Source organism: Aythya ferina (genome assembly GCF_964211825.1).
Source record: "Aythya ferina genome assembly, chromosome: 31".
In the NCBI taxonomy this organism is placed as follows: domain Eukaryota; kingdom Metazoa; phylum Chordata; class Aves; order Anseriformes; family Anatidae; genus Aythya; species Aythya ferina.
Window position 1 is genome coordinate 1,596,059 of NC_140328.1, and position 27,526 is coordinate 1,623,584.

At 51.6% G+C, this 27,526-nt stretch overlaps 3 protein-coding genes across 5 annotated transcripts in view; 1 reads left to right on the forward strand and 2 right to left on the reverse strand.

Moving 5' to 3' along the window:
• The first annotated feature begins 2,575 nt into the window (after nt 1-2,575).
• On the forward strand, nt 2,576-8,260 carry LOC311425506 (uncharacterized protein). 2 transcript variants are annotated; one of them, XM_084501457.1, is made up of 10 exons: nt 2,576-3,811; nt 4,293-4,337; nt 4,520-4,813; nt 5,478-5,516; nt 6,102-6,140; nt 6,364-6,435; nt 6,689-6,713; nt 6,950-7,005; nt 7,818-7,849; nt 7,968-8,260. In XM_084501457.1, the coding sequence occupies exons 5-10, from the start codon at nt 6,131-6,133 to the stop codon at nt 8,031-8,033; spliced, it is 261 nt and encodes an 86-aa protein (XP_084357583.1). In that variant the 5' UTR covers nt 2,576-3,811; nt 4,293-4,337; nt 4,520-4,813; nt 5,478-5,516; nt 6,102-6,130; the 3' UTR covers nt 8,034-8,260. The 2 variants fall into 2 exon arrangements, with proteins under 2 accessions (XP_084357583.1, XP_084357582.1); XM_084501456.1 differs by lacking the exons at nt 4,293-4,337; nt 4,520-4,813; nt 6,689-6,713.
• A 398-nt stretch (nt 8,261-8,658) lies between these two features.
• Nucleotides 8,659-27,526, reverse strand: part of LOC311425490 (uncharacterized protein) — a 49,070-nt gene continuing 30,202 nt past the window's right edge. Inside the window, exons 1-3 of one of the 2 annotated variants that reach the window (XR_014686349.1) lie at nt 9,232-9,289; nt 9,041-9,072; nt 8,659-8,810 (exon numbers count right to left, since the gene is read on the reverse strand). The gene's annotated coding sequence lies outside the window, so the exon portion shown is untranslated. Of the gene's footprint in view, nt 8,811-9,040; nt 9,073-9,231; nt 9,290-27,526 lie in introns of those variants that run through there. The other variant, XM_084501429.1, reaches the window with a different exon arrangement.
• LOC311425543 (uncharacterized protein) lies at nt 9,288-12,570 on the reverse strand (the record flags this gene model as incomplete). Its single annotated transcript, XM_084501487.1, has 6 exons — nt 12,469-12,570; nt 10,764-10,802; nt 10,140-10,178; nt 9,784-9,916; nt 9,567-9,591; nt 9,288-9,320 (listed from the first exon to the last, which is right to left on the reverse strand). Exons 1-6 carry the CDS (start codon nt 12,533-12,535, stop codon nt 9,288-9,290), a joined length of 336 nt encoding a protein of 111 aa, XP_084357613.1. The 5' UTR covers nt 12,536-12,570.

Consider the following 27,526-nt stretch of genomic DNA (forward strand, 5'->3'; position numbering starts at 1 on the left):
GATAGGGGAATCCCTTAAGTGCAGCACAGGAGGAGCACTGAACCAAAATTTCTTATTCATCTTGTGCCCTGATGGTGTTCAACACAAGAGCATGAGCCAGGAGGCCACCTAAAGAGATGGAGCAGGGATTCCTCTCTTTGAAGCAGGAGGGGCAGCAGAGCTGCAAAATGCTTTGTGTGCCTCGCAGGAAAGATTCCTTTTGGGGTGTTCACACCCAGGGAAAAAAACTCCTCTCCCTTCCCATCTTCAGCACACACACCTCTCCCTTTTGCCACCCATCCCCATGCTAACACTCACCTGGGGATCTGCAGAGGTCCTGTGTGGTCATGCCAGCGCCTGCACCATGGGGCACAGAGGGTTTTGCTTAGGGGGGACAAGACCTGGTGCACCCGCATGCCCTCGTCCATGCCTCTGCTGCTGGGTAGTTGCTAGGCAAGCCACCTTCCCACCACTGTGTCTTGAACAGCACCAAAGAGGTCTCTTCCCTGGGGATAGATCACATAAAAAGAAAGAGAAAATAAATAGAAAACAAAAAAAAAACATTGTCTTCCCAAAAAGTACCTTCTGTTCAAAGAGAATGAAGAGGAGTCTTCCACAAATTTACAGGACAAATCTGCTGTTATCTCAACCCTCGCAGACCCAACTATCCCATGGTAAGAGAACCCCAGACCCTGCTGCCAACAACAGCTCCACAACCAATTGTTGACTTCTACTCCCAGTGCTTCACCTCCTCACACCCCTTGCCCTCCCCATCAGGATGAAGGGCAACGCTGCCTGCAGCCTTGATAAATGCCCCAAATCTCTAATATCACTTTGGACTTGGTGCAGGAATCCCCTGGCAGCATCATTTGTACAGACATTGAAGAAAAGGGGAGTGACATGGTCAGAAGAGGGCAAAGCAGTGAGCAGTGTTGGGAAACACTGCTCACTGCTTTGAGAACTGCTCACTGCTTGGAGAACAAGTCCTACGAGGAGCAGCTGAGGGAGCTGGGCTTGTTCAGCCTGGAGAAGAGGAGGCTCAGGGGTGACCTTATCACTCTTTATAAGTACATTAAAGGAGGCTGTAGCAAGCTATGGGTTGGACTGTTCTCCCATGTGCCTGGTGACAGGATGAGGGGGAATGGGCTGAAGTTGTGCCAGGGGAGTTTTAGGTTGGATGTTAGGAAGAACTTCTTTACAGAAAGGGTTGTTAGACATTGGAACGGGCTGCCCAGGGAAGTGGTTGACTCACCATCCCTGGAGGTCTTTAAAAGACGTTTAGATGTAGAGCTTAGTGATATGATTTAGTGGAGGACTTGTTAGTGTTAAGTCAGAGGTTAGACTCGATGATCTTGATATCTCTTCCAACCTAGAAATTCTGTGATTCTGATTCTGTGAAACAGAGCAGGAGGGCTTTGCAAGGATGTTGCTCATGAGATACAGGTAAAAACCACACGTGCTGTGGTGTCTGAGAGGACAGAAATAAAAGCGGGGGCTCAACAAACGCAACAGATATAGCAGGTGCTGAGGCCAGACCCACTCTGATGAGAGCTTCTGATGTGGGCAAGGCTCAGGTGGCCACAGAAAGCCCACAGCACATGTCCCACCTGCACTGTAGGCCATTGTCCCACTGTCCCCAACTCACAGCAAAGCAGAAACTTGAAGCAGATGCTGCTCCCTAAAATCAGTGCCCCAAAAGATGCTGGGGCAGGTGCCATGGGCAAGGCTGTCTCCTCCTGGCCCTGCCATCCTGCTGCTGGTGCTCTGTGAGTTGGGACATTGCTGGGGGTGGGGGCTGAGGGCTAAAGGGCTGCTGCTGGGGGTAGGACAAGCCCGTGGTGGGCACAGGGGAGGATGGAACAGTGTGTGTGCGGGACAGACATGCAGAACTTAGGGTGAGACTTTCAGAATGCTGAATGCAGAATAGATTGTCACCTTCTCCTCCACTCCCTCTCATGAGGAAGCTTTAGGCTGTAATGAGGTCTCCCCTCAGCCTCCCCTTTTCAAGGCTGAACAGGCCAAGCGACCTCAGCCTCTCCTCATATGGAAGATTCTCCAAGCCCAATATCATCTTTGCGGCTATTGTAGTTTAACCCAGCTGGCAGCTAAACACCACACAGCCATTCACTCACCCTCCCACCTTCAACTCTGGGATGGGGGAGAGAAATGGGAAAGTGAAGCCTTTGGGTTGAGATAAGGACAGGCTATTAAGACAGGAATATAATAATAATAATTATAATAATAACTATAATAATAACAATAGTGATGATAATAGTACTACTAATAATAATGTGTACAAAACAAGTGATACACAATGCAATTAAACACCACCCGCTGACAGATAGTCAGCCTTACCCTGAGCAATACAGCCCCCCCCCCCACCCTGACAACCACTACAATATATTATTTAGCATGACGTCAGAGGGTATGAGATACCCCTTTGTCCACTTTGGGTCAGCTGTTCTGGGTCTGTCCCCTCCCAGCTCTTGCTGCAAACCCAGCCTGCCCACTGGCAGGACAGAGCGAGAAGCTGAAATGCTCTTGGTGTAAGCACTGCTCTGCAACAATTAAAACATCAGCATGTTATCAACACTTTTCTCATCCTAATCTAAAACACGGCACCCTAACAGCTACTAGGAGGAAAATTAAATCTAGCCTAACTGAAACCAGGACAGTGGCCCTCAGCTGGACTCTTCCCAGGAGACCTCTGTCTTTTTTGTAGTGGGGAACCCAGAACTGGACACAGTACTCCAGGTGAGGCTGGAGCAGGGCAGAGTAGAGGGGGAGGATCACCTCCCTTACCCCACTGTCCACGCTCCTTTTACTGCACGCCAGGATCCCATTGGCCTTCTTAGCCACCAGGGCACACTGCTGGCTCATGGCTAACCTATTGTGTACCAGTATCCCAGGTCCTTCTCTGCAGAGCTCCTCTCCAGCAGGTTGTCCCCCTGCCAGTACTGATACATGTGGTTGTTCCTTCCCAGGTGCAGGACTCTACGCTTGCTCTTGTTAAACTTCATTTGATTTCTTCCTGCCCAGCTCTCCAGCCTGTCTTGCTGAATGGCAGCACAGCCTTCTGGTATGTCAGCTACCCCTCCCAGCTTGGTATCATCGGCGTACTTACTGAGGGTGGATACAATTCCTTCACCAAGGTCGTCGATGGAGATGTTGAACAAGACCAGACCCAGTCCCAATGCTTGGGGAACACCGCTAGTCACAGGTATCCAGCCGGACTCTGCGTTGCTGATCACCACCTTCTGAGCTTGGCCAGTCAGCCAGTTCTCAACCCATCTTACTGCCCACTCATCCATCCCACACTTTCTCAGCTTTGCTAGCAGGATGTCGAGGAGAGAGTATCAAAAGTCTTGTGAAAGTCTAGGTAGGTGACATCCACGGATTTCCCTCCATCTACCCAGCTGGTGATGCCAGAGTGACGTGGTCAGAAGAAGGCAAAGCAGTGAGCAGTATTGGGACAACGATCAGGAGGGCATTGCAGAGAGAATGCTGCCCCTGAGATACAAGTAGAAGCCACGTGTGCTGCTGTGTCTGTGAGGACAAAAATAACAGCGGGGGCTCTCAAAATACAACGGATACAGCAGGGGCTGTGGCAGGGCCGTCACTGATGAGAATCTTTTAGTGTGGTCCAGGCTCACACAGCCACAGAAAGCCCACAGCACGGGTCCTGGCTGCACTGCAAGCCTCTGTCCCACTGTCCCCAGCCCAGAGCAAAGCAGACGGTGCTCCCCAAAAGCAGCACCCCAAAAGATGATGGGGCAGGTGCCATGGGCAAGGCTGTCTCCTTCTGGCCCTGCTGTCCTGCTGCTGGCACTCTGTGAGTTGGGGCATTGCTGGGGGTGGGGGCTGAGGGCGGAAGGGCTGCTGCTGGGGGTAGGACAGGCCTGTGGTGGGCACAGGGAAGGAGGGGACAGTGTGTGTGCAGGGCTCGCATGCAGCAGTGTGGGGCAGAATTATCTGGGGGAAAGCAGGATGGGGATGGCTTCCTCCAGCTACGACACGGATCTTGCAAGGGACCCTTTTCTCCAGCACTAAAAAGTTGTCTGGAGTCTTAGAGCGAGACTTTCAGAATGCTGGATGCTTTGGGGAGCTATGGGACTTAATGTGGAACAGGAAACACATCCAGAGCAAATCAGAATGGTTGCCAAGGGTGGACATGAAGTAGTTCCTGGAAGGAGACATGCAGGTAGGAAGGAGACTTTTCAGCCAGGATCTAGCAGGGGAAATGTGGGCAGCGAGGTGGGGGTGAGCCAGGTCACTTCTCCCCTAAGCAAAGCTGTCTCTTTCCCATGCTGCAGGTGCTGTCTTGACCACCCAGGACATTTGCAACTCCACACGTGATGGTGAGAGTGGGGATGGGTGGCAGAAGGGAGATGAGTCGGGGGTGGAGATGGAAAGGGAGAGGGGATTTGTTCTCCATGTCTGAAGCCCTGGACAAGAGACTTTTCACCATTTGGGATCCAGGTCACTTTGCATCTTTGCTGTCAGTAAAGCTGCATAGGGAATCCCTGCACTGTCTCTCCAGGTGACCTCACAGCTCCGGCCCTCTTCCTGAACACCTCCAGTGCTCAGGAAGGGGAATCGTTTTCACTTCGCTGTACCATTGATGGTCATTCAGCCCCTACCCGAATTGTGTTCTGCAAGGACAGGATGGAGGCACACAGCCTGAAAGGGCAACTAGGAAATCTGATCTACACCATCACTCTGAAGGTCACCCAGGGGAGCGAGGGGACGTACATGTGTGGATACCAGCTCAAGGATGACAACAACTGAGTAAGGAGCTCTGCCCTCAGTGCTGGCCGCATCCTGCACGTCCCCGGTGAGACACGGCCCCAGGCTGGAGGGGTGAGAAGGGACGGAGGCACTTGCCACCACATGGCTGTGCTGAGGCTGGAGCTGTGTGCTGCAGCAGGCAGGGCATAGCTCAGGGGCGGTTCCCCTGTGGGTGTTCCCTCTCCTCCAAGGCAGCCCCTCTAGAGAGAGTTGCTCTCAAGGCTTCCCCTGTTCCTGCAGCATCACATTTATGGCAGATATTGGCACTATTCAGGGCCCATGCACAGAGAGCAAGGGCTGGCTGGGGATTTCAATGGATGCTGTGCTTAGCCAGGGACGCTCCAAGGTCTGCCCTGTACATGGATGCTCTTATGGCAGGGGAAGTGGGATGACTGTCGTGAGCTGGGCAGTTACCTATGGGTGAAGAAGGAGACTACATTTATGGCTCTTAAATGGGGTCTGAAGACATAGTGTGAGGACAGGGAGGTGTTGGAGTGCTTAGGATCCAGGAACCTCTACCTGGATCAGCAAACCTACAGAAAGGGACTTAGGACAGCCACAGGGAGGAAACCACAGAGGTGCTTGTCGAGACACAGGGGTGGGAAGATGCCTTCCCAGCAAGGACCCAGCAGCAGGGGCACGGGCAGAGGCGTGGAAGTTTGCCAGGTCTCACTCCCTCTAAGCAAAACCCTCTGTGCCCCATGGTGCAGGTGCTGGCGTGACCATCCAGGACATCGGCAGCTCCCCAGGTGAGCATAGGGATGGGTGGCAAAAGGAAGGTGTGTGTGTGGTGTAGATGTGAAGGAAGAGGGGGTTTGTCCTCTGGTTGCTAACACCTGGGAAGGGATCTCTTCTCTTTGTGCAACACAAAGCATTTTGCAGCCCCGCTGCTACTCCCATTTCAATGAGGGGAATCCCTGCCCCACTCTACAGGAGACCTCCCAGTTCCTGCCCTCATGTTGAACACCTTCAGTGCCCAGGAGGGATAAGTGGTTTTTGTTCAGTGAGCATTGGGCGTTGTCCTGTTACCCAAACAGTCCATTGCAAAGATGGCATGGAGCTGTCCCACCAGAAAGGGTATTCTGTACGTGTGAGAAAGCAGCCTATTTTTCTGGCTGTAAGCAGGATCTGGGGACATCGTGTGTTAGTGCACGAAGATGTTGGAGAGCTTAGGGATGCAGGCACCTCTGTCAGGAACAGGAAAACAATTTACACACCAGATCCTTGGGGGTCTGTGTTGCCACGGAAGTCTAAGGCACTTGCATGCCTCCCCTGGGGGTGGAGCTGGCTGTCATTATGCTGCAGACACTCATCCCGTCCCTTTCTCCTGCCAGGCAATGCATCCAAGTCCCTGGCAGGGCCAATGGCTCCAGGTGAGTGATTCCCTTCTGCTCAATGAGAGCCCCCATCATGGGGCTCAGGGCTGACAGGCTGCTGTCCCCAGGGCACGGGGCCATGCAGGAGCTTCATCAGGAAGGAGGTGTGCCAGCTGCATGGGCACGCCTTGCTCCCTGCCTCTCCTCATCATACCCCGCTGCCCTCACAACCTCTGTACCCCAGCTTCCCATGCCCAGATCCCACACGCTTTCCCCACAGGCAGAGCACTGGCAGTGGTGGCCATCAGCCTCGTCCTCCTGGCTGCAGGCAGCTGGTTTGCCATCAGGAAAGGTGAGGGAGTGGGGGAAGGCGGGGGGAAGTCTGAGGCCGTGGGGGTCCTGCTGCAGTGCTGGTGCATTGGGAGGGAACCTGGGGATGCACAGCTGGGGCAGACAGTGCCTGGGGGCTATGGCTGTGGGCAGCCCAGATGGGGAGGCTGCTGAGGTAGCTGGGGAGCTTCAGCCTTCGTCCCCCAGCCCTGAGATGGGAGCCAGGGCTGGGCAGCACCTTGGCCTGCGCACCTCAGCCCCTGTTCTTCTTGCAGGTGCCTGCAGAGGGAGATGCCCAAGGTGAGCACCAAGGGCTTCTGCTTGTGGGGTTTGTGGGAGGGAGTGGGGGGCATGGCGGGGCCCTGGGGTGCTCCTTGTTCAGGGGCATTCCCTGTGCAGAAGGCAGAAAGCATGGGGCTTATTGTGGGATGCACTCCATCTCAATGCCAAATGGAGGAAAGCAACTCCAAAATGCATAAGTCTTATGACCCCTCCTCAGTACATGCACATCCCAGAACAATTCCATTCCTCTCCAGGCAGCAGCACGTTGACAGCCCACAGACGGAAGACACCAGCTATGGTGACATCCAGTGTGAGTACTACCTCCTCCCTTGGGGGAAGCCACATGCTCCTCTCCCCATGAGAATCCTGTGCACTCCTCTACCGATGGGGATCCCTGCCCATACACTCCCCATGCAATCCCAGCACTTCATTTCCCACTGGGGCATACTAAATCCCTGCCCATTAATCAAGGCCAGGTTTCTCCCAAGTTCCTCGCATGCAGTGCACGGCTGCTGTATGCACAAGGGATATGGCAGCATCCCAGTGCTCAGATGGACAAAGCCCTTTTGCTTGTGGTGTCCTTCTCTGCTTTGTCCCCAAGCTGCAATTCCCCAACTCCAGCCTCTGTTTTTGTCCTTTCTTCAGTTTACCTTCAGAGGGATTTCTGCTTCAAAAGCAAAGCGTTGCACAGCATAGCAGTTAAGACTGTGGCTGTTTCCTTGAACTGCTGAAGAAAATATCTTACATCTCACTCTGAAACCACAGGCAGCAGCCAAGGGAGGATGTTGTGGTTGGGTCACAGGCTATAGATATATTCCCACCCTATGTGCGCTGTGCTCGAGTTGCAGCACCACCTTGTTTTTCCACGCCTACACAGAGCACCTCTCAAGGTGTGCTGGCTGTACAAAGAGAGGAAATGCTACAGAATGGTGAAAATACACCAAAACCTCAACATCTCTGCTACACTGCTGCTTGCTGCGCATCCCAGAGCAGGATGAAGGGAGGGAAAATGTGGCCAGGCATTCAGTACTGACCGCAGGCAGCTGGTGCACAAAGCTCATGGAGATTCACCTCCCTCCAACAGGCAGCAAGGGATCATGGTGTGTATTTTTGTCCCCACAGACTCCACCATCGCCCACGTTCGACGGGACAGGGTGAGTCGTGGCACAGCTGTGCACAGCTCCTTTCTGCACTTCTACGGCCTGGTGCCTGCTCATTGTGCAGGGCTCACAGTCAGCAGCTGAAGTAAGAGGGTTTCTTTTCCCCCTAAAGCCTCCTCCCGTGCAGCAGATGAGCGACACCACGACATATGCCACAGTGACCCGCACCCAGACCTGATAGCGCTGCCACAGGGCAAGGGCACAGGAGCCTTGCCCATGGCTGCCTTTGCTGTCTTGCAGAGGACTTGTGCAGCCATAACGTGGGGCTAGAGGGTGCACTTCAGGCTTCTTTGCAGTTTGCTATCAAAGGGAAGGTCTGTGTGTGTCTAGCCAAGAAGATGTAGGACTCACACCTCCACCTACTATACATTAATAACTCTAAAATATATGAGATATACCATATCATACTGTGACTGTACTGATTTTTCTTCTGTGAGAGAAAACATCTCCCAGTGCACAGTGGAATATGTATACAACTAAGTTGCTTTATGAAGTAACGGGGGTGCTCTTCTATACACCCACACAGACATACATTTGGACCTACAAGGATAGATATCACTGCAGGGATGCACTTACATGTGTGTGCCAACCGGTGTGTGCACTGCAGATGTAGTTTTGTTCAGATGACTGATAAACATCTCTGACTTTGTGTTCCTGATGGTACCTCTGTCTCATGCAGCCACACATGGAATGGGGCGGAGCAGACAGACAGACACCGAGACACAAAGGGGTGGTAGTGTCAATCTGAAGGGATGTGAAGAGCCTTGCAAACAGACCTTGCCAAGAAGAACTACACCAGCTCCTTCCTGTTTGGGATGGCTTTATTCAAAGCTCACAGATCAGCACAGCTTTCCTCAGTGTTCTCTGCCTCTGTCAGAGAATGAGCTGGATCACACTTTTCACATTTTCAGCTTTAGGCATTCAGTGGGTGTTGAGAACAGTTGGATTGAGAGAGCTGCAAAACACAAGGGAGAACAAGCAGTAGACTTGATCTGGCGGTGCCCACCATGGGGAAATGCTGGGAGCATGGAAGGAGGGGGATTCAGCCAGAGCACAGCCACGCAAAGCTCCCAGGCTCCTGCCATCAGATGCACTTTTGGCTTGCATTTGCTCTCCAACAGCCTGCCCTCTCTCAACAATCACATGCACGCTCAGCCTGCAAGGCTGTGCTTGGGCTGAACTCACCTTCACTCTGCCCATCTCATCCATGTTGGCATCTGGAGGGAGAACCTGAGTTAGTGTCCAGCCACACACAGCAGGCAGGGCTTCCCCACCTTCCACCACAGTCGCCCTCACATCCATGTCTTGCCATGGTAAAGGCATCAGCACTTCACACAGTGCCTAGAGGAGAAGGGTGAAGGGTGACTGGCACTTACAGTAATGGCTGGGGTCAGCAGAACAGTCCTCATCATTACCAGCACCATGGAGAGGCCTAGAGGTAGCAAAGAGAAAAGGCCCTGAGAGCCTGAAGCACAAATGACATAAAGCAGCATGGGGGCATTTGGGCCATTCCCATGGATGGTGCTATAATCCATCTGGCCTTGAGCTGGAGTGAAGCCCACAGGAAGCCCCTTCTTCCTTGCCTCCAGCACAGGGAATGCAGCCACACACACACAGAGAACGCTGCCCCTGGCCAAGAAGCACCCCAGGGCCCCGCCATGCCCCCCACTCCCTCCCACAAACCCCACAAGCAGAAGCCCTTGGTGCTCACCTTGGGCATCTCCCTCTGCAGGAACCTGCAAGAAGAACAGGGGCTGAGGTGCGCAGGCCAAGGTGCTGCCCAGCCCTGGCTCCCATCTCAGGGCTGGGGGACGAAGGCTGAAGCTCCCCAGCTACCTCAGCAGCCTCCCCATCTGGGCTGCCCACAGCCATAGCCCCCAGGCACTGTCTGCCCCAGCTGTGCATCCCCAGGTTCCCTCCCAATGCACCAGCACTGCAGCAGGACCCCCACGGCCTCAGACTTCCCCCCGCCTTCCCCCACTCCCTCACCTTTCCTGATGGCAAACCAGCTGCCTGCAGCCAGGAGGACGAGGCTGATGGCCACCACTGCCAGTGCTCTGCCTGTGGGGAAAGCGTGTGGGATCTGGGCATGGGAAGCTGGGGTACAGAGGTTGTGAGGGCAGCGGGGTATGATGAGGAGAGGCAGGGAGCAAGGCGTGCCCATGCAGCTGGCACACCTCCTTCCTGATGAAGCTCCTGCATGGCCCCGTGCCCTGGGGACAGCAGCCTGTCAGCCCTGAGCCCCATGATGGGGGCTCTCATTGAGCAGAAGGGAATCACTCACCTGGAGCCATTGGCCCTGCCAGGGACTTGGATGCATTGCCTGGCAGGAGAAAGGGACGGGATGAGTGTCTGCAGCATAATGACAGCCAGCTCCACCCCCAGGGGAGGCATGCAAGTGCCTTAGACTTCCGTGGCAACACAGACCCCCAAGGATCTGGTGTGTAAATTGTTTTCCTGTTCCTGACAGAGGTGCCTGCATCCCTAAGCTCTCCAACATCTTCGTGCACTAACACACGATGTCCCCAGATCCTGCTTACAGCCAGAAAAATAGGCTGCTTTCTCACACGTACAGAATACCCTTTCTGGTGGGACAGCTCCATGCCATCTTTGCAATGGACTGTTTGGGTAACAGGACAACGCCCAATGCTCACTGAACAAAAACCACTTATCCCTCCTGGGCACTGAAGGTGTTCAACATGAGGGCAGGAACTGGGAGGTCTCCTGTAGAGTGGGGCAGGGATTCCCCTCATTGAAATGGGAGTAGCAGCGGGGCTGCAAAATGCTTTGTGTTGCACAAAGAGAAGAGATCCCTTCCCAGGTGTTAGCAACCAGAGGACAAACCCCCTCTTCCTTCACATCTACACCACACACACACCTTCCTTTTGCCACCCATCCCTATGCTCACCTGGGGAGCTGCCGATGTCCTGGATGGTCACGCCAGCACCTGCACCATGGGGCACAGAGGGTTTTGCTTAGAGGGAGTGAGACCTGGCAAACTTCCACGCCTCTGCCCGTGCCCCTGCTGCTGGGTCCTTGCTGGGAAGGCATCTTCCCACCCCTGTGTCTCGACAAGCACCTCTGTGGTTTCCTCCCTGTGGCTGTCCTAAGTCCCTTTCTGTAGGTTTGCTGATCCAGGTAGAGGTTCCTGGATCCTAAGCACTCCAACACCTCCCTGTCCTCACACTATGTCTTCAGACCCCATTTAAGAGCCATAAATGTAGTCTCCTTCTTCACCCATAGGTAACTGCCCAGCTCACGACAGTCATCCCACTTCCCCTGCCATAAGAGCATCCATGTACAGGGCAGACCTTGGAGCGTCCCTGGCTAAGCACAGCATCCATTGAAATCCCCAGCCAGCCCTTGCTCTCTGTGCATGGGCCCTGAATAGTGCCAATATCTGCCATAAATGTGATGCTGCAGGAACAGGGGAAGCCTTGAGAGCAACTCTCTCTAGAGGGGCTGCCTTGGAGGAGAGGGAACACCCACAGGGGAACCGCCCCTGAGCTATGCCCTGCCTGCTGCAGCACACAGCTCCAGCCTCAGCACAGCCATGTGGTGGCAAGTGCCTCCGTCCCTTCTCACCCCTCCAGCCTGGGGCCGTGTCTCACCGGGGACGTGCAGGATGCGGCCAGCACTGAGGGCAGAGCTCCTTACTCAGTTGTTGTCATCCTTGAGCTGGTATCCACACATGTACGTCCCCTCGCTCCCCTGGGTGACCTTCAGAGTGATGGTGTAGATCAGATTTCCTAGTTCACCTTTCAGGCTGTGTGCCTCCATCCTGTCCTTGCAGAATACAATTTGGGTAGGGGCTGAATGACCATCAATGGTACAGCGAAGTGAAAACGATTCCCCTTCCTGAGCACTGGAGGTGTTCAGGAAGAGGGCCGGAGCTGTGAGGTCACCTGGAGAGACAGTGCAGGGATTCCCTATGCAGCTTTATTGATGGCAAAGATGCAAAGTGACCTGGATCCCAAATGGTGAAAAGTCTCTTGTCCAGGGCTTCAGACATGGAGAACAAATCCCCTCTCCCTTTCCATCTCCACCCCCGACTCATCTCCCTTCTGCCACCCATCCCCACTCTCACCATCACGTGTGGAGTTGCAAATGTCCTGGGTGGTCAAGACAGCACCTGCAGCATGGGAAAGAGACAGCTTTGCTTAGGGGAGAAGTGACCTGGCTCACCCCCACCTCGCTGCCCACATTTCCCCTGCTAGATCCTGGCTGAAAAGTCTCCTTCCTACCTGCATGTCTCCTTCCAGGAACTACTTCATGTCCACCCTTGGCAACCATTCTGATTTGCTCTGGATGTGTTTCCTGTTCCACATTAAGTCCCATAGCTCCCCAAAGCATCCAGCATTCTGAAAGTCTCGCTCTAAGACTCCAGACAACTTTTTAGTGCTGGAGAAAAGGGTCCCTTGCAAGATCCGTGTCGTAGCTGGAGGAAGCCATCCCCATCCTGCTTTCCCCCAGATAATTCTGCCCCACACTGCTGCATGCGAGCCCTGCACACACACTGTCCCCTCCTTCCCTGTGCCCACCACAGGCCTGTCCTACCCCCAGCAGCAGCCCTTCCGCCCTCAGCCCCCACCCCCAGCAATGCCCCAACTCACAGAGTGCCAGCAGCAGGACAGCAGGGCCAGAAGGAGACAGCCTTGCCCATGGCACCTGCCCCATCATCTTTTGGGGTGCTGCTTTTGGGGAGCACCGTCTGCTTTGCTCTGGGCTGGGGACAGTGGGACAGAGGCTTGCAGTGCAGCCAGGACCCGTGCTGTGGGCTTTCTGTGGCTGTGTGAGCCTGGACCACACTAAAAGATTCTCATCAGTGACGGCCCTGCCACAGCCCCTGCTGTATCCGTTGTATTTTGAGAGCCCCCGCTGTTATTTTTGTCCTCACAGACACAGCAGCACACGTGGCTTCTACTTGTATCTCAGGGGCAGCATTCTCTCTGCAATGCCCTCCTGATCGTTGTCCCAATACTGCTCACTGCTTTGCCTTCTTCTGACCACGTCACTCTGGCATCACCAGCTGGGTAGATGGAGGGAAATCCGTGGATGTCACCTACCTAGACTTTCACAAGACTTTTGATACTCTCTCCTCGACATCCTGCTAGCAAAGCTGAGAAAGTGTGGGATGGATGAGTGGGCAGTAAGATGGGTTGAGAACTGGCTGACTGGCCAAGCTCAGAAGGTGGTGATCAGCAACGCAGAGTCCGGCTGGATACCTGTGACTAGCGGTGTTCCCCAAGCATTGGGACTGGGTCTGGTCTTGTTCAACATCTCCATCGACGACCTTGGTGAAGGAATTGTATCCACCCTCAGTAAGTACGCCGATGATACCAAGCTGGGAGGGGTAGCTGACATACCAGAAGGCTGTGCTGCCATTCAGCAAGACAGGCTGGAGAGCTGGGCAGGAAGAAATCAAATGAAGTTTAACAAGAGCAAGCGTAGAGTCCTGCACCTGGGAAGGAACAACCACATGTATCAGTACTGGCAGGGGGACAACCTGCTGGAGAGGAGCTCTGCAGAGAAGGACCTGGGATACTGGTACACAATAGGTTAGCCATGAGCCAGCAGTGTGCCCTGGTGGCTAAGAAGGCCAATGGGATCCTGGCGTGCAGTAAAAGGAGCGTGGACAGTGGGGTAAGGGAGGTGATCCTCCCCCTCTACTCTGCCCTGCTCCAGCCTCACCTGGAGTACTGTGTCCAGTTCTGGGTTCCCCACTACAAAAAAGACAGAGGTCTCCTGGGAAGAGTCCAGCTGAGGGCCACTGTCCTGGTTTCAGTTAGGCTAGATTTAATTTTCCTCCTAGTAGCTGTTAGGGTGCCGTGTTTTAGATTAGGATGAGAAAAGTGTTGATAACATGCTGATGTTTTAATTGTTGCAGAGCAGTGCTTACACCAAGAGCATTTCAGCTTCTCGCTCTGTCCTGCCAGTGGGCAGGCTGGGTTTGCAGCAAGAGCTGGGAGGGGACAGACCCAGAACAGCTGACCCAAAGTGGACAAAGGGGTATCTCATACCCTCTGACGTCATGCTAAATAATATATTGTAGTGGTTGTCAGGGTGGGGGGGGGGGCTGTATTGCTCAGGGTAAGGCTGACTATCTGTCAGCGGGTGGTGTTTAATTGCATTGTGTATCACTTGTTTTGTACACATTATTATTAGTAGTACTATTATCATCACTATTGTTATTATTATAGTTATTATTATAATTATTATTATTATATTCCTGTCTTAATAGCCTGTCCTTATCTCAACCCAAAGGCTTCACTTTCCCATTTCTCTCCCCCATCCCAGAGTTGAAGGTGGGAGGGTGAGTGAATGGCTGTGTGGTGTTTAGCTGCCAGCTGGGTTAAACTACAATAGCCGCAAAGATGATATTGGGCTTGGAGAATCTTCCATATGAGGAGAGGCTGAGGTCGCTTGGCCTGTTCAGCCTTGAAAAGGGGAGGCTGAGGGGAGACCTCATTACAGCCTAAAGCTTCCTCATGAGAGGGAGTGGAGGAGAAGGTGACAATCTATTCTGCATTCAGCATTCTGAAAGTCTCACTCTAAGTTCTGCATGTCTGTCCCGCACACACACTGTTCCATCCTCCCCTGTGCCCACCACGGGCTTGTCCTACCCCCAGCAGCAGCCCTTTAGCCCTCAGCCCCCACCCCCAGCAATGTCCCAACTCACAGAGCACCAGCAGCAGGATGGCAGGGCCAGGAGGAGACAGCCTTGCCCATGGCACCTGCCCCAGCATCTTTTGGGGCACTGATTTTAGGGAGCAGCATCTGCTTCAAGTTTCTGCTTTGCTGTGAGTTGGGGACAGTGGGACAATGGCCTACAGTGCAGGTGGGACATGTGCTGTGGGCTTTCTGTGGCCACCTGAGCCTTGCCCACATCAGAAGCTCTCATCAGAGTGGGTCTGGCCTCAGCACCTGCTATATCTGTTGCGTTTGTTGAGCCCCCGCTTTTATTTCTGTCCTCTCAGACACCACAGCACGTGTGGTTTTTACCTGTATCTCATGAGCAACATCCTTGCAAAGCCCTCCTGCTCTGTTTCACAGAATCAGAATCACAGAATTTCTAGGTTGGAAGAGATATCAAGATCATCGAGTCTAACCTCTGACTTAACACTAACAAGTCCTCCACTAAATCATATCACTAAGCTCTACATCTAAACGTCTTTTAAAGACCTCCAGGGATGGTGAGTCAACCACTTCCCTGGGCAGCCCGTTCCAATGTCTAACAACCCTTTCTGTAAAGAAGTTCTTCCTAACATCCAACCTAAAACTCCCCTGGCACAACTTCAGCCCATTCCCCCTCATCCTGTCACCAGGCACATGGGAGAACAGTCCAACCCATAGCTTGCTACAGCCTCCTTTAATGTACTTATAAAGAGTGATAAGGTCACCCCTGAGCCTCCTCTTCTCCAGGCTGAACAAGCCCAGCTCCCTCAGCTGCTCCTCGTAGGACTTGTTCTCCAAGCAGTGAGCAGTTCTCAAAGCAGTGAGCAGTGTTTCCCAACACTGCTCACTGCTTTGCCCTCTTCTGACCATGTCACTCCCCTTTTCTTCAATGTCTGTACAAATGATGCTGCCAGGGGATTCCTGCACCAAGTCCAAAGTGATATTAGAGATTTGGGGCATTTATCAAGGCTGCAGGCAGCGTTGCCCTTCATCCTGATGGGGAGGGCAAGGGGTGTGAGGAGGTGAAGCACTGGGAGTAGAAGTCAACAATTGGTTGTGGAGCTGTTGTTGGCAGCAGGGTCTGGGGTTCTCTTACCATGGGATAGTTGGGTCTGCGAGGGTTGAGATAACAGCAGATTTGTCCTGTAAATTTGTGGAAGACTCCTCTTCATTCTCTTTGAACAGAAGGTACTTTTTGGGAAGACAATGTTTTTTTTTTTGTTTTCTATTTATTTTCTCTTTCTTTTTATGTGATCTATCCCCAGGGAAGAGACCTCTTTGGTGCTGTTCAAGACACAGTGGTGGGAAGGTGGCTTGCCTAGCAACTACCCAGCAGCAGAGGCATGGACGAGGGCATGCGGGTGCACCAGGTCTTGTCCCCCCTAAGCAAAACCCTCTGTGCCCCATGGTGCAGGCGCTGGCATGACCACACAGGACCTCTGCAGATCCCCAGGTGAGTGTTAGCATGGGGATGGGTGGCAAAAGGGAGAGGTGTGTGTGCTGAAGATGGGAAGGGAGAGGAGTTTTTTTCCCTGGGTGTGAACACCCCAAAAGGAATCTTTCCTGCGAGGCACACAAAGCATTTTGCAGCTCTGCTGCCCCTCCTGCTTCAAAGAGAGGAATCCCTGCTCCATCTCTTTAGGTGGCCTCCTGGCTCATGCTCTTGTGTTGAACACCATCAGGGCACAAGATGAATAAGAAATTTTGGTTCAGTGCTCCTCCTGTGCTGCACTTAAGGGATTCCCCTATCTCTATAGTATCACCTGTGCTGCCAAAAAAGGGGCTCTCCAGGGCACAGAAAGCAAGGGCTGGGGATGTGGATGGACCCTGGGCTGTGCCACTACTGCTCCAAGCTGTACCTCTCTCCTTTAGAAACCTATGTCTGGGAATTTACATGAGCTGGCTTGTTCATGGGGATGGGGTCTCAGCATGGCTGGCCCCCACACCCACAGCCCATCCCCAGCCTTGCTCAATGGGGTTTTCGCCATCCCACAATAACACCTGCAAGGATCTGGAAGGAGCCACGGTGTCCCCACTGTGCAGCTTCCAGTGCTGGCATCTGGGGCCTTGGTGTGCAGCTGGGGACTCCAGGGCAAGTTTGTGCAGGTGTCGTGGTTCCACTCGAGTGGGCAGCTGAGCTCCACCACAGCCGCTCTCTCACTCACCCTCCTCAAAGAGGAACGGGAAGAAAAAATGATTAAAAGGGCTCAAAGGATGAGATAAGGACAAGAAGATCATGCAGTAATTATTGTAACAGGCAAAACAGACTCAGCATAGGGAGATAGTAAGATTTATTGCTCATTACTAACAAGCTAGAGAAGTGAGAAACAAAGGAAAGAAACCAAAAGCACTTTCCCCCACATCCACCCTCTTCCACCTCCTCCCCCCGTGTGGCGGAGGGGGACAGGGGAATGGGGGTTATGGTCAGTCTACAGCGCTTCTTCTCTGACACTCCTTCTTGGTCACTCTTGTCCCCTGTGCTGTGGGGTCCCACCCACGGGATGCAGTCCTTGATGAACTGATCCAGCGTGGGCTTCCCACAGGCAGCAGCTCTTCCAGAACTGCTCCAGATATGGGTCCGTACCACGGGGTCCATCCCTCAGGAGAAAACTGCTCCAACTTGGCTCCCCCACGGGCAGCAGCTCCTGCCGGGTCACCTGCTCCTGCGTGGTCTCCTCTCCACGGGCTACAGGTCCAGCCCGGAATCTGCTCTGGCAGGGGTCTTCCACAGGCGGCAGCCTCCGTTGGTGCAGGGCCACCTGCTCCACCGTGGTGTCCTCCACGGGCTGCAGCGTGGAACCCTGCTGCACCGTGGTACTCCATGGGCTGCAGGGGGACATCCTGCTTCACCATGGTCCTCACCACAGGCCGCAGGGGACTTCTGCTCCAGCGCCTGGAGCACCTCTCCCCCTCCTTCTTCACTGCCCTTGGCACCTGCAAGGCTGTTCCTCACTCCTCTCACTCTCCCAGCTGCTGTATGGCTCAGCATTTTTTTCCCTGTCTTAAATATGCTCTCACAGAGGCGCAAAACAACATCACTTATTGGCTTGGCTCTGGTCAGTAGTGGGGCCCTTAGCAAACATGGGGCAGCTTCTAGATCCTTCTCACAGAAACCACCCCTATGGCCCCCTGCTACCCAAACCTTGCAACGTAAACCCACTACAAGTTTGTGCAGGAGAGGAGCCTTTCAGTGGGGAGGCATGATGCTGCAGGATTGCATGGTGGGAATAGGGGAAATGAAAGTGGGGTGAAAACTGAGCAAGAGATGTTTGGATGTGGGGCTGGAGGGGAGGTGGGTTTCAGGCTCCTTCCTGCAAGGAATGTCCCTCACCTCTTCAACCCACATCAACACACTTGCTCCACAGCTTCTTTCAGGCCCATGCATTCCTGTTTCACAGCACAAGCATCCAGGAAAATTTTCCTGGAAGTGAATATACAGAGTTGGGTGGACAGAGCTACTCCCTCATTCCCTGGTGAGTGAATCCCCATTGTGGTGTCAGCTACAAGCTTGTAAACCTCTGCTCCTGCATCCTGAGAATAATGCTGATTTTGAATGGAATTGGACCGCATTTAGATCCCTGGGTTACACCACTAGTTAGCTGCATTCTGTTTGGCGTTGCACCACTGATCACCCCCCTTGAGTCTGAGCCATTCCACATTGCCCTAGACAAAGTTGCTCAACGCCCCATCCAAACTGGCCTTAAACACTTCCAGGGATGGGGCATCCACCACTTCTTGGGGCCTCTTGTCATTTGAGAAGCTCCAGAGTACCAGAAAAAGACATTTAGGTGGGACAGATCTCATGCAGAGGAGACCCATACCCTTCTGGGTTGCATTGTATGGCAGTCTGGGGCTTCTGTAATGTCACTAGAAGTTTGCATGTGGGTGTCAAGGCTGTGGTGTCCTTATCATAGCATATCTCAATAGCATTCCAGATTATAAGGTTGGGGTTAGGATTAAAATATTATTATTTTTTTTTCAGCTTTAGGTTAAACCACACTTACTCAAAAGATTTATTGTTTGCATTGTTCTCCTTGGCCATGATGTTGTTGAGGTCAGCTCTGCACTGGGGACAGAGGAAAGACCCTGGTCATTGCTAGTTGCAACATAATGGTTTGCACTTGAAAAAGAAAATATATATATATATATCTGGGCTATGATCAGAGCTATCTGGCACTCCTATGATATCCTTCCTGTGTGTCTTCAGTACCTCCCATGGGGTGCAGCAGGCTGGGAAGGGTAGCTGAAAGAACAGGGGCAAGTGAAAATCCAAATAATTTCCCTAGGAGATTGCTTCAGAATGCCTTTATTGTCAGCATTTGCACTTAGGTCTGCATTGTGCTTATCAAGGCTGGGAGCCAAGGCTCATGATCTGGGGGTGTGCACTTGCTGCAGAAAATAAGAAATTATCTTTTGTGCTAAACATAAGCAGGCACCTCAAAGGAAGAAGAGCCACCCTCAGGCGAAGAACCTCAAGGCAAAAAGCAAGCACCGCATTTATTGAGGTCTGGGATCTCTAGTAAGACAGGACATTGAATTCCCAATGAGAAGAAGTGCTTGCGATTGCATGACTTTCTCCAGATGTTTACAGAAAAGCCTCATCTGTCTCTTCATCCTGGGTTCAAGTCTTTTTGGTGAGCACTTTCTGCCTGGTGGAGACCACGGCTGTGTTTGCCATCTGGTTGGCAGCTGATAGGTGAACCCATCTCCTGAATGGGGGGGATATTCCACCCTCCCTGCTCACCCTGCCCACACAAACTGCCTCACCATGTCTTGTCTGCCACGCCACATTCTCTTTGTCCACCCTGTTCGCCGCGCTCCTGGTCACTTGCATTCCCTAGGGACTGTCTTTGTATGACAGAGGGGGGTGCTGCTGGCTCTGCCCAAGCCTCGTCTGCTGCCCTTGCGAAGGCTTCTGGGTCCTGGAGGCTTCCACAGCTGCCTCGTGTGGCCTTGAACCAGAAAACACCTTGCACACTACAATCCCCTACTCCACTGCAGAACGCGTCTGCCCCAGAGCTGACTGCCTCAGCAAGAGTTTTAAAACCATTCCCCCTTATCCTATCACTATCTGCTGCATCAAAAAGTTTCTCTCCACCTTTTTAATGTGACTCCTTTAAGTACTGAAAGGCTGCAATGAGGTCTCCCCAGAGCCTTCTCTTCTCCAGGCTGAATATCTCCAGTTCTCTCAGACTTTCTTCAGAGATGTGCTCCAACCGTCTCATCATCTTTATGGCCCTCCTCTAACAGGTCCAAATCCTTTTTGGGCTGGGAGCTTCAGACCTGGATGCAGGAATCCAAGTGGGGCCTCACAAGGGTAGAGCAGAGGGGCACAGTCCTCTCCCTTGACATGCTGGCCACTCTTGATGCAGTCCAGGATTTGGTTGGCTTTCTGAACTGCAAGAACACACTGCAGGTTCATGTCAAGCTTTTCAAAGCAAGGTATGCTCAATACCCTGCCAAATTCTAGCAGATCTTTGGAAAATATCTATCTTTTAATGATTTATCTTATCATAGATCTTCTAATGAGCTTAACATTTAAAATAAGAGTTTTCACAAAGGTACTTTTCTCCAAGGAAAATTTATTTATTTTTTTGTTATAAAGATGGTAAAATTTAACTTGCCTAACTTTACAGATGACGTTGAACTTAAATGTAGAACAGGGAGAATAAGTCATGTTGCCTAGAGGTAGGTGCTGTTTGAGATGCTTTCAGCTGACAGTTATGACAAAAATAAAAATAAAAATAAAAATTAAAATAAAATGATGCAAATCCTTCTAGAGAAAACTGTAGGAAAGATAGATTATATAGCACCACCTAAATTACTACTCTCTTCAATCAACTGAACCTGTTGCTGTACTCATAAGACTGTCATGTCCTGTAAAGGGAGCTCAAATAGCTACCAGAGTTTCTGAATCTGATCCCAATCTTGTTTATACTACCCGTTTCTTTTTTTCTTTCTTGATTTTTCTTCCTTTTTTAAACATAAGTTTCTTCTCCTTACATTACTATTACAATTACTTCAGTAATTTTATATTACTGAAATATTAGTTCTCAAATTTTCTGTTTTACTTTCAAGTGAACTGTCTTTCCCTAATCCATTAAATGTGAGAGTCCAACTTATAGAGCCTTCAATGGAACAGGAATTTTTTGCTGATGGCAAACAGGTTTGACTATGCCTTCTTCTTTGGACAGAAATGGGTAAAACATTTCTGCATGTTCCTTTCCAAGGCTTAGAGGGATTTTCACTATGATATTTTTCTGCCCTGCTTCATAAAATTTGACTTGTGCTTCCTCCAAGTCCAGAAGCACACCAATCACTGAGCAACTCATACTCTTCTTCTCAATCTTGCTGTTTTCCTTGCTAGAGAATAACTCTCCCTGGGATCTGTGCAGAGCCCAGAAGTCCTCACCAGCATTTGTCCCTTCCTCCTCTTGCCTCTCTTTCTCCCTCACCACCCCCAGCACCCAGTCCTGCTGCTGGTCCACCTCCACCTCCCAGTAGTGTTTCCCAGCTGTAAACCCTTCCTTCCCCACCAGAACAGGGACTGTGGAGGGACTGCTCAGGCTTTCAGGCTCAGATGAGGTGTCCTCAACTTTTGGAGTCCCCGGCACTGGGAGCTCTAGGACCCGGCAGTCAGGATTCACATCAATGAACACTGGAGGAGAAAATAAGAAGAATCCAGTGAGCAGAGCCACTCAAGGACCTGTCTCTGTAGGGACTATGGGCTGAAATCTTCGAGAGTCTGAGCAGTCCTGGTGTGATTCAACAAAGAATTGAAACATTCTCCCAAACAGGGCATGCAACGGTCACTGAGGAACCAACAGGTACCTTCAGAGCTCTCATAGCCATGTACTCTCTTAGGGTGTAAGTCCAGACGACTCTCTCACCACTCACTTTACAATAAATTCCTTGCTTTCTCTTTTCCATGTTACCATCCATCCTCTCTGGAATGGTGTCCACACACAACCCTCTCCTTTGATGCTTTTCAGCTACTCCTTTTCTCAGTCTTCACAACTACCCCTTCCTAGCCTCATTTCCTTTTATCTGACACAGGTGATGGCATATTCCTGTGACTCCAGCTGAGCCTACCAGTCTCTAAAGTCATGGCATTTTTATGTCTGGGTAACTTGGACAGTTGGAAACCCCCTTTTCATAGAATCGTAGAATCAGACTCATAGAATGGCTCAGGTTTGAAGGGACCTTAAAGATTATCTAACTCCAGCCGCCCTGACATATTCAGGGGTGACAACCACTAGATCAGGTTGGCCAAGTCCCTTTTCAGCCTGGCCTTGAACACCTCCAGGGATGGGGCATCCAAAACTCTTGGCAACCTGTTGCAGTGCCTTACTACCCTTGCATTGAAGAATTTACTCCTAATGGCTAATCTAAATCTATTCTCTTTTAGTTTGAGACTCTTTCCCTTTGTCCTATCATTATCAACCTCAGTAAAGAGTCCTTCTCCATCTCTTTTTCTAAGACCTCCTTAAGTATTGAAAGGTCTCTATGAGGTCACCCCAGAGCCTTCTTTTCTCTGGGTTGAACATCTCCAGCTCTCTCAGCCTTTCTTCAGAGGAGATGTGCTTCAGCCCTCTGATCATCTTTGTGGCTCTCCTCTGGACTCAAACAGGTCCACATCCTTCTTGTGCTGGGGGACACAAACCTGGACATAGACACAAGCCCCCCCCCACGTGGGGCTTCACGAGGGCAGAGTGGAGGGGGACAATCACCTCTCTTGACCTGCTGGTCACTCCTCTTTTGATGCAGCCCAGGATGCATTTTTCCTTCTGGGCTACAAGTGTGCACTGCTGGCTCACACAAAGCATTTTGCAGCTCTGCTGCCCCTCCTGCTTCAAAGAGAGGAATCCCTGCTCCATCTCTTTAGGTGGCCTCCTGGCTCATGCTCTTGTGTTGAACACCATCAGGGCACAAGATGAATAAGAAATTTTGGTTCAGTGCTCCTCCTGTGCTGCACTTAAGGGATTCCCCTATCTCTATAGTATCACCTGTGCTGCCAAAAAAGGGGCTCTCCAGGGCACAGAAAGCAAGGGCTGGGGATGTGGATGGACCCTGGGCTGTGCCACTACTGCTCCAAGCTGTACCTCTCTCCTTTAGAAACCTATGTCTGGGAATTTACATGAGCTGGCTTGTTCATGGGGATGGGGTCTCAGCATGGCTGGCCCCCACACCCACAGCCCATCCCCAGCCTTGCTCAATGGGGTTTTCGCCATCCCACAATAACACCTGCAAGGATCTGGAAGGAGCCACGGTGTCCCCACTGTGCAGCTTCCAGTGCTGGCATCTGGGGCCTTGGTGTGCAGCTGGGGACTCCAGGGCAAGTTTGTGCAGGTGTCGTGGTTCCACTCGAGTGGGCAGCTGAGCTCCACCACAGCCGCTCTCTCACTCACCCTCCTCAAAGAGGAACGGGAAGAAAAAATGATTAAAAGGGCTCAAAGGATGAGATAAGGACAAGAAGATCATGCAGTAATTATTGTAACAGGCAAAACAGACTCAGCATAGGGAGATAGTAAGATTTATTGCTCATTACTAACAAGCTAGAGAAGTGAGAAACAAAGGAAAGAAACCAAAAGCACCTTCCCCCACATCCACCCTCTTCCACCTCCTCCCCCCGTGTGGCGGAGGGGGACAGGGGAATGGGGGTTATGGTCAGTCTATTATTATTATTATTATTATTATTATTATTATTATTATTATTATTATTATTATTATTATTATAACAGTGTGACCAGCAGGGCTAGGGAGGTGATCGTCCCCCTGGACTCAGCTCTGGTGAGGCCGCACCTCGAGTACTGTGTTCAGTTTTGGGCCCCTCGCTACAAGAAGGACATCGAGGTGCTTGAGCGGGTACAGAGAAGGGCAACGAAGATGGTGAGGGGCCTGGAGAACAAGTCCTACGAGGAGCGGCTGAGGGAGCTGGGCTTGTTCAGCCTGGAGAAGAGGAGGCTCAGGGGTGACCTTATCGCTCTTTATAGGTACCTCAAGGGAGGCTGTAGCGAGGTGGGGGTTGGCCTGTTCTCCCACGTACCTGGTGACAGGACGAGGGGGAATGGGCTTAAGTTGAGCCAGGGGAGTTTTAGGTTAGATGTTAGGAAGAACTTCTTCACTGAAAGGGTTGTGAGGCACTGGAACAGGCTTCCCAGGGAAGTGGTGGAGTCACCATCCCTGGAAGTCTTCAAAAGACGTTTAGATGTATAGCTTAGGGAAATGGTTTAGTGGGGACTGTTAGCGTTAGGTCAGAGGTTGGACTCGATGACCTTGAGGTCTCTTCCAACCTAGAAAATTCTGTGATTCTGTGATTCTATTATTATTCTGTCTTAACTGTTGAGGGATTTTTGAAACAGCAAGGAGGCCATGACTTGCTGCAGCTGAGGAAATCAAGCTGCCAGGACGACTATGAGAAGTTCCCATGACAGTGGTCCCACATTGCCCGATTGAGGAATTTAAAAAAAAATGTTGCCAGCAGCTGGCTTCAAGGACGGGATCTACATGACTGCTAATCACAGGGGAGTTGTTTCCTTGCAGGTGGGATTGTTTTCTTGCAGTTGTTTGTCTTTTAACCAATGTTTGTCTTTTAACCAATGTTTGTCTTTTAACCAAGCGCTTTTAACCAATAATCTTGGGTGAGACACTATCCACTTCTGTTAAGTTTGCTATAAAAGTCAGGCTATTTGGGTAATAAAGGAAGAGCATGATCTGACCATACTCGTGTCTGTCCTGTTTTCGGCCGTTCTTTCTACAACAAATAACCTGTGTTTATCTCAACCCATAGGCTTCACTTTCCCATTTCTCTCCCCCATGCCACAGAGGAAAGTGGGAGGGTGAGTGAATGGCTGTGTGGTGTTGAGCTGCCAGCCGGGTTAAACTACAATAGCCACAAAGATGATATGGGGCCATCTGGAGCATCTTCCATATGTGGAGAGGCTGAGGTCACTTGGCCTGTTTAGCCTTGAAAAGAGGAGGCTGAGGGGAGACCTCATTACAGCCTAGAGCTTCCTCATGAGAGGGAGTGGAGGGGAAGGTGACAATCTATTCTCTTTCATTACCAGTGATAGGATTTGTGGGAATGGTGTCAAGCTGAGGCAGGGGAGGTTTAGGCTAGACATCAGGAAGAGGTTTTTCATTGAGAGGGTTGTCGCGCACTGGAACTCCCCACAGAAGTGGTCATTGCACCAAGCCTGTTGGAGTTTAAGAAGCATTTGGACTGTGCACTTAGTCACATGGTCTGAAATGTTGGATAGACCTGTGTGGTGCCAGGAGCTGGACTTGATGATCCTTATGGGTCCCTTCCAACTTGGGATGTTCTATGATTCTATGATGCTATGACTCTAATATTTACAAATACCTTAGATGTGGGAGATGGAGGGATATGGGCAACCCCTTTTCAGTGGTTTGTGGGGACAGGGCAAGGGGCAAAGGCCACAAAATGGAACACAGAATGTTGCACACCAACATGCGAAAGAACTTCTTCACGATGAGGGTGACAGAGCTCTGGAACAGGCTACCCAGGGCAGTTGTGGAGTCTCCTCTGGAGATATTCAAGACCCATCTGGATGCTTACCTGGGCAGCCTGCTCTAGGGAACCTGTTTTGACAGGGGAGGTTGGACCCAATATTTCTGGAGGTCCTTTCCAACCCCTACAATTCTGTTATTCTGTGATTCTCTGATCTAGGTTGGAAGAGACCTCCAAGATCACCTACTCCAACCACTGACTTAACACTAACAAGTCCTCCACTAACCGTACCACTAAGCTCTACATCTAAACATCTCTTAAATACCTCCAGGGATGGTGACTTAGTCACCTCCCTGGGCAGCTCATTCCAATGCCTAACAACCCTTTTGGTAAAGAAGTTTTTCCTAATATCCAACCTAAACCTCCCCTGGCACAACTTTAGCCTATTCCCCCATGTCCTATCCCTGGGCACATGGGAGAATAGACTAAGCACCACCTTACTACAGCCTACTTTAAGGTACCTATAGGAGCAACAAGGTCACCCCTGAGCTTCCTCTTCTCCAGCCTAAACAATCCCAGCTCCCTCCCTACTGTAGTTGCCTCCCTACATCCTCTGACAACAGTCTTATATTCCTCTCGAGTGGCCATACCCTCCTTCCATGATCTGTAAACTCTCCTATTCCACTTGACTTTGACCAGTGGTTCCTTGTTTAACCATGCAGGTCTCCTGGTTCTCTTTCTTGACTTTCTACCCATTGGGATGCTCTGATCTTCAGTTTGGAAGTAGCAGTCCAGGACGGGCTAACAGACCAGGATGAGGCTCTTTACCTTCAAGTACCTTGTCCCAGGTACTCGATTTCCGCTAACAATTGCTTGAAAAGGCCAAACTTGTCCCTGCTGAAGTCCAGGGTTGTAATTCTGCTTGGTATTCTGTTCCTGCCCCATGAGATCCTGAACTGCACCATCTCATGGTTACTCCAACCAAGGCTGCCCTCAACCTTCACCACTTCAGCCAGCCCCTCCTTGTTAGTGAGGACAAGATCCAGCAGTGCTCCTCTCCTAGTTGGCATATCCACCATTTGCATCAGGAAGTTATCATCAGTGCACTGGACAAAGCTCCTGGACTGCGGATGACTGGCTGAGTAGGTCTGCCAGCAAATGTCAGGGTAGCTGAAATCCCCCATGATAACCAGGGCCTGTGATCAAGAGGCTGCTCTCAGCTGCCTGTAGAAGGCCTCATCAGCTTCCTCATCCTGGTCTAGTGGCCTGTAACAGACACCCACATGTATCCCCCATGCCAGCCTGCCCCTTAATTCTCACCCACAGACTCTCAACTCGCTCCTCATCTACCCCTGGACAGTACTCAATACAATGGAGTTGCTCTTTCACGTAAAGAGCAACTGCACCACCTCACCTTACCGGCCTGTCTTTCCTGAGCAGGACGTGGCCATCCACGACCATATTTCAGCCATGTGAGCCGTCCCACCATGTCTCTGTAATTGCCACCAGATCATAGTCTCCTGACCAAACACAGATTTCTAACTCCTCCTGCTTATTCCCCATGCTGCATGCATTGGTGTCCAGGCACTTCAGGGAAGGAGCTGAGCATGCTGATTTCACCCCATGAGGGGTGGGAAGCCTCCTGGTCTTCATCACTGCAAGGGCACTGCCCCACTGCTACAAGCCCAGCTACAACCCCATCCCCCTGTGGATCTAGTTTAAAGCTCTCCAAAGGAGCCCTGCTAATTGCCGTCCCAGAACCCTCTGGACCCTGTGAGATAAACCTTTCCCAAGTATTACTCTCAGGACTGGTGTCTTATAACACCAGCTGTTACCAAACAACCAAAAGCCGGGCCTGTAGCATCAGTCACGGAGCCAAGCATTTATGGACCAGATCCTTCTATTCCATCCCACATCACCGCCCTACAATGTCAGGAGGGAAGAGAAAGGGACTTGTGCTCCAGACTCTTTCACCATCTGTCCCAAGGCCTTGAAGTCTTTCTCCATTCCCCTCAGACTACAGGACGCAGCTTCCTCCAAACCTGTCTGCAATATCGTCAGTAGATAGTAGTATGTGAAGCAGAGCAGGCTGGGAAGTGTCCTGGTGATATCTCTGATCCAGGCTAAGGTAGACCACACATTTCCCTTCAATGAGGATCAGCTGTGCATATCGGGCCCTCTGTTCCTCTCAGAAGGGAAGCGGGATAGGTAGGGAAGGAGGTTGCCTGTCACGCCCAACTAGGACTCACTTCCACCCCTCCTCGTCTATTTGGCTCCCTCTGCCTGACAGTGACAGGGTAGGGGCTCCACCACCCTCTGGGGGGCATCCCCCCGGGTGCTCTTCTCTTTTGCACACCAGGGTTTGCTCCACCAGGCAATCTTCTGCTCACACAACCTGGTGTACCTTAGTCTGCTCCTCAGCCTGCTTGCACTTCTCTCCTGGGCCACCTCTGACCAAGCAAGGGACCGAAGTCCCCCTGTAACTGGTGATCGGGTGCTGCGGCTGCACTGGCTCCAAAGGGTCC